General features: G+C 36.2%; 1 protein-coding gene across 1 annotated transcript in view; it reads left to right on the plus strand.

Moving 5' to 3' along the window:
• The window catches only part of SNTN (sentan, cilia apical structure protein), a 19746-nt gene extending 9033 nt beyond the window's left edge, over positions 1 to 10713 (plus strand). The window contains exons 3-4 of the mRNA XM_011358449.1: positions 7550 to 7689; positions 10555 to 10713. Coding sequence (XP_011356751.1) covers positions 7550 to 7689; positions 10555 to 10713 — 299 coding nt within the window. The remainder of the gene's footprint in view (positions 1 to 7549; positions 7690 to 10554) is intronic.
• Positions 10714 to 10948: the final 235 nt, after the last annotated feature.

Here is a 10948-nt window from a genome sequence, read left to right on the forward strand (position 1 = left end):
TGGGACACAGAGATAGTCTCAATAGATATAAGAGGGTTGAAATCATATCAACCATATTCTCTGATCATAATGCTCTGAAACTAGAGATTAACTGTAAAAAGAAAGCGGAAAGAACCACAAATAAATGGAGATTAAACAACATACTACTGAAAAATAACTGGATAGGAGAAGAAATAAAAAGGGAGATCAAGAGATACATAGAAACTAATGATAAGAATAGTGCAACATATCAAAACTTTTGGGACATAGCAAAAGCAGTCATAAGAGGAAAATTCATATCATTACAGGCCTACCTCCAAAAACAAGAACGAGCCCAAATAACAACCTAACACTTCATCTTAAAAAACTAAAAAAGGAAGAACAAATGAAGTCTAAAGTCAGAAGAAGGAAAGAAATCGTCAAAATTAGAGCAGAAATAAATGAAATTGAAAACAAACAAACAAAAAAATAATAGAAAAAATACAGGTAACAAAGAGTTGGTTCTTTGAGAAGGTTAATAAAATTGACAAACCCCTGGCTAGACTCACTAAACAAAAAAGAGAATCAGGGACGAAAGAGGGGAAATTACAACAGACACTGCAGAAATACAAAGGGTCATACAAGAATACTATGAAAAAGTATATAACACCAAATTTAATAACATGGAAGAAATGGACCAGTACTTAGAAAAATACAATCTTCCTAGATGGAATCAAGAAGAACTGGAAAATCTAAATAGACCGATTAGCAGTATGGAAATTGAAACAATCATCAAAAATGTACCAAAAAGGAAAAGTCCAGGACCAGATGGCTTCTCCAGTGAATTCTACCAAACATTCAAAGAAGATTTAATGCCTATTCTCCTCAAACTCTTCCAAAAAATCAAAGAGGAGGCAATACTTCCCAACTAGTTTTATGAGGCCAATATTACCTCGATACCAAAACCTAGTAAAGATAACACAAAAAAAAGAAAACTATAGACCAATATCTCTCATGAACACAGATGCAAAAATCCTAAATAAGATACTAGCGAACTGAATACAGCAACATATTAAAAAGATTATACACCACGATCAAGTGGGTTTCATCCCAGGGGCACAAGGATGGTTCAACATATGCAAATCAATTAATGTGATACACCACATAAATAAATTAAAAAATAAGAATCATATGATTATAGCAATAGATGTAGAAAAAGCCTTCAACAAGATACAGCACCCATTTCTAATCAAAACACTTCACCAAACTGGTATAGAAGGAAAGTACCTTAACATCATAAAGGCCACATATGACAAGTCCTCAGCCAATATTATACTTAATGATGAAAAACTAAAAACCTTCCCTCTAAGATCAGGAATAAGGCAAGCCTGTCCACTATTGCTACTGTTATTCAATACAACATTGGAGGTCCTAGAGAATGCAATTAGACAAGAGAAAGACATAAAAGACATCTAAATAGGAAATAAGGAAGTCAGACTGTCACTATTTGTGGATGACATGATTCTCTATATAGAAAACCCTAAAGACTCCACAAGAACACTACTAGAAACAATAAGCAAATACAGTAAAATCCCTTGATACAAAATCAATGCTCAAGAATCCATAGCGTTCCTATACTCTAATAACGAAGTGTCAGAAAAAAAAGTTGAAAAAATAATTCCTTTGCAATTGCAACAACAACAACAAAAAATACCTAGGAATAAGTCTAATGAAACATGTGAAGGACCTATATAATGAAAACTATAAGAGCCTATTAATAAAAACTGAAGAAGATACAAAGAAATGGAAAGATATTCCGTGTTCTTGGATTGGAAGAATCAATATAGTCAAAATGACCTTATTAACTAAAGCATTATACAGATTTAATGTAATCTGCATCAAAATCCCATTGGCATTTTTTAAAAAAAATAGAACAAAAAATCATTAGATTTATATGGAAGCATGAAAGACCCTGAATAGCCAAAGCCATCCTGAGGAAAAAAAATGAGGCTGGCGGCATTACTCTGCCCAACTTCAAATTATGCTACAAAGCGACAGTAATCAAAGCGGCATGGTATTGGCAGAAAAATAGGCACATGGACCAGTGGAATAGAATGGAGAGTCCATAAATAAACCCATATTTATATGGACAAATAATTTTCGACAAAAATACCAAAAATATACAGTGGAAAAAGGAAAGCCTCTTCAATAAGTAGTGCTGGGAAAACTGGAAAGCCATCTGCAAAAGAATGAAACTAGACTGTTGTCTATCACCACATACCAAAATTAACTCAAAATAGGTTAAGGGCCTGCATATAAGACCTGAAACAATAAAATGCATAGAAGAAAACATAAGAACTAAACTCAAGAACCTTGGATTTAAAGATCTTATGAATTTGACCTCAAAGGCAAGGGAAATACGAGCAAAAATAAATGAATGGGACTACATCAAACTAAAAAGCTTCTGCTTAGCAAAAGAAACTGTCAACAAGGTAAAGAGACAACCATCCGAATGGGAAAATATATTTGCAAGCGACACCTCTGATAAGGGTCTAATATCCAAAACATACGAAGAACTCATACAACTCAATAACAACAATAAAACAAACAATCCAATCAAAAAATGGGCAGAGGACCTGAAAAAACATTTCTCCCTAGAGGACATACAAATGGCCAACAAATGAAAAGATACTCGACATAGCTAGCTATTAGGGAAATGCAAATCAAAACCACAATGAGATACCATTTCACACCTGGACAAGTGATAACATCTCACAACAAGACAAGTAATAACAAATGTTGGAGAAGATGTGGAGAAATAGGAACCCTCGTACACTGCTGATGGGACTGCAAATTGGTACGGCCACTATGGAAAGTGGTATGGAGGTTCCTCAAAAAAAACTAAGAATTGACCTACGATATGATCCAGAAATCCCTCTACTGGGTATTTACCCCAAAGACTCGAAAACTCATATTCGAAAAGATGTTTGCACACCAATGTTCATAGCAGCATTATTCACAGTGGCCAGGACATGGAAGCAACTGAAGTGCCCTACAATAGATGATTGGCTAAAGAAGCTGTGGTACAGATATACAATGTAATTGTATTACTTAGCTATAAAAAGAGATGAAATACTGCCATTTGCAACAACATGGTTGGACTTTGACATAATCATACTAAGCAAAATAAGCCAAACAGAAAAGGTTGAAAATCACATGATATCACATATGTGGAATATAAACCTAAAAACAACAAATGAACAGAACAAACAGAGACTCATGGACATGGACAATGGACTAGTGGTTACCAGAAGGGAGAGAGGAGGGGGAAGGGGGAAAATAAATAAATAAAATGTTAAAATAAAAATTATGTACATATAGTATGTAAAAAATAATGATAAACAAACTAGCATTTATTTGCAAGTTCACTCACAGCTTGGAAATCCATCCACCTCTTCCTTGCCAGAAAGGCACAGCCGAGAAGACACAACGTTACTGTCCCCCATGAGAAGTCTCAGACTCAGTAAAGGAGCTCATACTAAGCCCTCCCTAATTATTCTTGGTTATCAATTAATAAATCAACTGGTCAAAATTAAGAGATACTTATATCTTAAGGAATGAAGATGTTTCCTTTAAACAATTTGCTTCTTAAAGACAAGATTACTTTTTAACAGAGTTTATTCTTGAGCTACTTAAAGTCAACGTTGCTATCATATAGCACCCTACTACTTCAAATACATACACCCAGGAAAGGCAGATGTGAGCTAAAAGAAATATGCCCACTTGTTTGTATTTCTATGAGCAGGAAAATCTTGAATAATTGAAGAGAATCCCAATTCTAAATGCAGGTTTCCAGATGTGGCAGAGGTGAAGTGATAAGATAGAGGGGTGAAAGGAGAAAAGCAAAAAATAGAATTCAAAAAGCAGGGAATTTTCTGAAGCTGGAATTCTAGGCTAGATGGAGGGGCAGCCACTGGACAAGCAGGCAGAAGCAGGGAACGTAAGGCACCAGCCATAGAGTGAGAATGAGGATCAGAAAACAGAGAGGAAATCAAGGAATAAGAAGTTGAGGACACAGATTTTGCAGACATTTATTTGTGAAGCGCCTACTATGTGCTAAGCATTGTTCTAAGTGCTGAAGTTTCCACAGAACACAAGAGAGGCAAAAAAAATTCCTGTGTTCATGAGTCTTATGTTTTCAACCCAGATCCAAATTCAAGCTCTGCCACTTATTAATAATGTGTCCTCAGAAAGATCATCTCCTTTCTTCATCTCTAAAATGATATAATGATGGAGAGACATACTGTGTTCATGCACTGGAAGGGTCAGTGTAGTAAAAACATTAATTCTCCCTAAATTGCTTCCTACATTTAATGCAATTTCTATCAAAATGCAAGGGTTTTTAAAAAGCAAACAAAGAAACGAACAAACAACAGGTATATCCTAAACTTTATATAGAAAGAGAAAGGCCCTAGAATAGCCAAAATAATTTTGTAAAAGAATAAAATGGCAGGAATCATTCTCCCCAATGTTAAGACTTACCATATAGCTACAGGAATCAAAACCCATGACAGAGGATTAGACCACAGATCAATGGAACAGAATAGGTGACCTAGAAATTGATCCGCACAAATATGCTCAACTGATTTTTGACAAAAATACAAACAATTCAATGAAAGAAGAATAGAGCTTTCAACAGTTGGTGCTAGAGCAATTGGTCATCCACAGGTAAAAGAAAAATGAACCTCTATCTAACTTTCATACCTTATATAGAAATTAACTCAAAATGGATCAGAGATTGAAATATAGAACATGAAATTATAACATTTTTAATTATATATAGAACAAATTTTTCATAAGAAGAAAATTTGAAAAATTATACTTCATAAAAATTAAAAACAATTCCTCTTCTGAAGACCCCAATAAGAGGAAAAAATACAATTTACAGACTGAGGGAAAATATTTGCAAATCACATATCCTATCAAAGGCATGAATCTTTAATAGTTACAGAACTCTCAAACTTCAAAAAAAAATTTAATTCGGTTATAAAATGGGCAAAATTCATGAACAGACATGAACAGACATTTCACCAAGGAAGATAAACAGGTGGCAAATAAGCACATGAAAAGCTGTTCGACATCACTAGCTACTAGGAAATACAAATTAAAATCACACTGAGGTATCACCACACACCTATTAGAATGGCGAAAATAGTGACAATTCAAAGACTAGGAGAAAGGATGGAAAAAAACTGGATTTTTTACACATTGCTGATGGGACTGTAAAATGGTACATCCACTCTGGACAACAGTTATAGTTTCTTAAAAAGAGAACATGGGCTTATCATATGACCCAGCAACTTTACTTTTGGACATTTATTCCAAAGGAAAAAAAATCATGTTTTGTACAGTAACCTAAACACAAATATTTATACAAGCTTCATTTGTAATAGCTAAAACTATAAACCATGCAAATGTCTCTCAAGGGTGAATGGTAAACAAACTATGGTATGTTCATGTCATGGACTACTGCATTAAATGGTATAATAATTGCTATGGTTGTTATGAGAATTAAATATACAATTCATTAAAGTATCTGGCACATAATAGAAGCACCATAGACAGCAGCTCCAACTTTCTGTTTCAACCAGATTTCTGCATACACACATGTCCTTGACTTGCCTTAGCTCGGAGCAAATAGACTACTCCCAAGTGAGGGGCAATGGGAAGGGGCATTCATTTGCAAGGCCAAGAAGTTCAAATGATTCGAGCTTCAGGCTAAATGGTAGGAGAAATGGCATGTAGGAAGGGAGAGGGCACACATTTCCTCAGGTGACTGGAAGAGATGCTAATGCATTGACTAGGACACTTAGCAGATGTTCATGTACACAAAAACTGTAATGTTGCCATTTAACCTGAGTCCTGCTCAGAAATACAGTAAAAACGCCTTCTTTCATCCACTCTTCTTAACTCTTGCCCTTCTTTCTCATCTTCAATTGAAAAAAAAAAAAATGCTTAAAACTCTGCAATGCCTTTCTTGATTCCTTTCCATGGTCTGTGAACCCAGCACAGTCAAGCTCTGCCTACCTTTCTTAATCCAACACCCTTCCAGCTCCTAGACTCCAGTCACACTGTCTCCTCTCAGCTCCTCCAACTGACCTGAGACTCCTTCTAATCTGGCATACAGAGCATGACTGCTGATCTGAGCCTTTTCATCTACTGCTCCCTGATCCTGGAACACACCATACAACCTTAACCTCCGCCTGACCCCACACCCTTTTACAACACAGGCTTCTTCTCATCCTGAGTCTTAGCTTAAATATTAATCTCCTTACAGAAGACTCTAAGACCACCTGTCTAAGTAGTTTTCCTCTCAGACCTACTCTGTAGTTTTCCATTTTTTTCTGTCCCTGTGCCTTCTTTGCCTCATACATCGTAAGGTGCAAATATGCATATTATATATATGGAGAAATAAATAATTATAAAATATATGTAAAACAAATATGTATGTATACACACATATCTTCTTGATTATTGTTTATTTCTCCACTAGATTATAAGATATATAAGGGTAGAGGACACATCTGGTTCTGTCACCTCTATGTGCTGAGCTGCTTAGGAGAATACCAGGAACTTAGTGACTGCTCAATAGATAAGTCACATTATTCTAACTCATCAGCATATTTGATTGACAATTATTGCATGTAACATGGGCTGAAAGCTGTGGGATTTTGTTTTTCTTTTTTCTTTTCTTATTCATTCATTCAACAGCATGTACTAGAACCTACTCTGTAGCTGGCCTCTATGCTGATCACTGGTAAAAAAAGGAGTGATCCTTGGCCTCGTGGAGCTTGCATTCTAGTTGGAGAGAAAGCTGGTTATACATAAAATAATTGTAATATCTGAGTAGTTCTACAATAGAGGCTGTAGTAGGGACTGAGAGAACAGAGAACAAAGGCATTTTCTTCACTGCATCTTGTGAGTTAGTTCTCTGTGTTCGCTGGCGCTACCCACTGGAAAGGAATGAGTTAGCACCGCCCTTCAGGGAGTTTAAACCGCCTAAACCAGCTAGGAGATCACTGTGTTTGAGGCAGTAAGTCAAAGAGGTCGCTTATCTATCACGACATCGAAGGTCTTGGATGTCATTCTCCTTTATCACACAGTCATGAGGTGATGCTCTGCCTTACATAGAATATTAACTTCATAATGGCAGGATTTGGGCTTATTCAATGAGGTATCCTTAATGCCAGAGACTGAACCTAGCAAATAGTAGGTGCTCCATAAATATTTTACAGGTCAGAAAACCCAAGCTTAGAGAGGTGAGGTTTTTTCCAAGGTCACATGGCAAATAGGTGTATTTCATCCTAATTCTACTAATTCTAATTGCTCCTGAAAGATTTTTTGTTCTCCATTAAATAAAGGTCCAGAGTCAGACACCCCACATCCCACTCCCAGTAGGGAGCAAATAGCCCAATGACAGAGCCACATTGACAGACACTTTCCAGCCCTGCTCTGCACAGTTCCCTTAAAGACTATAGGGAAAGATTATTTCTAACCTCAGATGTGTCATTGTGCATTTCTTCTCTCACAGCTCTGAGGAAGGGCTCAGATCTGGAAAAAGCCATCACCACTACTGCTCTGATTTTCAGAAATTCTTCTGACCCTGATGGTAAACTTGAAAAAGCTACTGTCAAAAATCTGCTGCAAACTCAATTTAAGAATTTCACAGAGGTAAGAGAATTAACAGTATTTATTTATTGAACACCTACCATATATCAGGAGATGAGCTGAGCACAGGATTTAATGCAATAAACAAGCTAACAATCTATCCGAGTAGAGAGATATGCTGAAAAAAATAATTAGAAATATTCAAAAAATGGTGAAATAGTAGAGCATGCAGTGAAAGAGTAAAACAGAAGGACCATTTGGGGCAGGGGGTCAAAGAAGAGCTCCTGGAAAATTAAAGTATATCTGAAATCTAAAGAATGATTTTAGCACACTAGAGTTACATAAGGTGTCATCCACTGGGGGAGTTAGGTCACAGGTAGAACTTCCTGTGAATCTATGATTATTTCAAAAGAGCGTGTGTGAAATTGGCTTTTTTTTAGATCCAACACATAAGTGTTTTTTTTGTTTTTTGTTTGTTTGTTTTTTTGTTTTTAAGAGCTATTTTATAGAAGCAGAGAATAGAATGGTAGTTGCCAGAGTTTGGGAAGAGGCAGTAGTGGAGTGATAAGAGCAAAGGGTATAAATTTTCAGTCGTAAGAAGGATAAGTTCTGAGGATCTTATGTACATCATGTTGACTATAGTGAATAATATGGTATTATATACCCGAAAGTTGCCGAGAGTAGATTTCAAGCTTTCTGATCACACAGAAAAAAAAAGATAACTATGTGAGATGATGGATATGTTAATTATCTTAATTTCGATAATCATTCCATGATGTATATGTACATCAAATCATCACATTGTACACTTTAAATATATACAATTACATTTATCAATTATTCTTCAATAAGTTAAAAAAGAGTGTATGTGTATGTGCATGTGTATGTGTGTGAGAGAGAGAGACAGACAGAAAGAGACAGAAAGAGAGGTAAATACTACAATGTGATAATTCAGAAAAACAATTGGAAAGAAATGTTGATAATAATTAGCTACCTTTGGGTAATGGAGTAAAGGGTTATTTTTATATTCTCCTTTTTAAAATATTTTTAAATGTCCAATATTAAACACGTATTATTTTTTAAATAAAATAATTTAAGAAAAGCTATTTTTTTCAGCTAGAAATATCAGGCGAAAATTGACAAAAAATAAAAGTTCTGGGGAGTCTTTAAAGAGAGGATAGGTGAATAAATCCTATATTTGCCTGCATCAGAGGCCAAAAGAAATGACAAATCTCAGAGGGAAAAAGGACCCTGCACCGGGCTGCCTGGCATATCCTCAGGGAGCATTTAACAAAGCTGAAAATGAGGACCCTGACGTAACCCATCATCCCTCAGAGAACACCAGAGGAAAAAACTTAAAATCAACATCATTAAGAAAGACACCTTTAGCCTCATGTCCCTCAGTGTAGGTGAAACCTGAGAAATGCAGCCAGTTTTCAGATTTCTAGCAGCAGACACACCCATGCTTCTATACAATCCTGCCTTCTACTTGAGATGAAGGCCATCAGAAAGCAGAAAACATTCTCCAGGTGACAGTTCATCTGGGGGCAGTCTCAGCATCAACAGTGATAGCATGACTTCACTGAGTAAGCATCTGAGTAAAGTCAGAATGCTGCGTTGGACCAATCACCCTGCTCCCTGAGATTCCCTAAGACAGATCCTGACATATGAGTCAAAGCAAAAGACTGCAGAGACCTTTTCATTACTGGTGGCTTTCTCCTAAATCCCCAGGTGAAGTTCTCTGATAAACTGAACTTGACCTTGTGGCTGAGGCCTCATAAGCCTAAACATAATCTGGGGGATGTTAACACTCTATAACCAGTCAGGTATAATAAAATCGAACACCTAAAAGAACTGCTAAAAACATACAAAAGCAAAGACGACTGGTCAGGTCCCAAGAGAGCTGGACCTCAGTCAGCTCCACGCTTTAAGAATACTATTCAGGAAAAAGAAGAAAGACCTACCACCATCTCTGACCTTTAAGCAAGGGTGCTGTTTCACTAGTAAAGCGCTCCTATCTCTGCGTCAGAATCCGACCCCTTTGACATATTCTGCTCTCTTACAGGGGCTGGGAGAGCAACTTTAGCCCCCACTGGGAGGTGTGACCTCTTGAGGGAAACCAGCCTAAGAGAAACAAAAATGGTCTAAGCCTGTAATAAGAATGTGTCATCATTCATCATGTGCCTTAGTCCTTGCTGTGATGCTTTTTTACATCTAGCACATGGGTGACCATTTGGGGTTGAGCTAAATGCAAACATAGCTCTGTATAACAGTGATTCAAATGATCTTAACATTTTTAATGCCACTTGGGAAGATATTTCACAAGCTCTGGTAGGAAACTGAAAAGTCTCTCCATTTATGTATTATGCACATGTTTTCCTTCAATCCATTTATGAGGACTGTGAACTTGAATTTGATTTGCGATCAGACTAAATGCTGAACAATCTTCGAACACACATATTTTCTTTTATCATAGTTTATTCCATATTGCTAGATTACCTAATTGTTCAGTATACTGTATAAATCCCATACTAAGAGATTATATTTTGAAAATCTGAAAACATAACACTCTCTGTGTTTGTAGATAAGCTATCCTTTGCTAGGGATAGCTTAGCAGTTAAGACTTTGAACTTGGTAGCCTAGGCTTTGAATCTGTCTCTAAATCGGTAGCTGCCTAGCTCAGGGAAAGTTACTTAAATCTCATTGAGTCTCTGATAGTGCATATGTAGAGTGGGGATAATGATTGTATTCAATAAGGTCACTGGGAGGATTCAATGAGATAACCCATGAAAGGATTAACACTGCTCAACTAGTAGCACTGATAGAAACTTGACATTTATTACAAACATGCTGATTATTGCTTATTATCTGTAAAACCAAGGTGGCATAGTGAGTTAGGTTTTTACTTTTTTTTTGTTTTTCTTACAGGGACAAGAAACCAAACCAAAATACAAAGACCTCCTTTCCGAACTTGATGAGCATACAGAAAATAAGCTTGATTTTGAGGATTTCATGATCTTACTGTTAAGCATCACTGTAACATCAGATTTGCTCCAAAATATATGGAATGCAAAAAATATGAAATAAACAGCTTTAAATATGCAGTAGGCAAAATAATGGCAAAAGGCAGTGTTAAATGATTAAAGATCTTTTTCCCATTTTATTCTCAGTTAGTTGAATATACTGACTATGCATCAAGAAAAGCCTGGGATGGTTCTGATTGCTAATATTCAGACCCAATATGACTATAAAACTCTACGCATACTCTTCAGGGATGTTTGAATAATATGCTCTCTAGGTGCTTTACAACATAATCGACTTG

The sequence above is a fragment of the Pteropus vampyrus genome, unplaced genomic scaffold (assembly GCF_000151845.1).
Source record: "Pteropus vampyrus isolate Shadow unplaced genomic scaffold, Pvam_2.0 Scaffold41, whole genome shotgun sequence".
Lineage (NCBI taxonomy): Eukaryota > Metazoa > Chordata > Mammalia > Chiroptera > Pteropodidae > Pteropus > Pteropus vampyrus.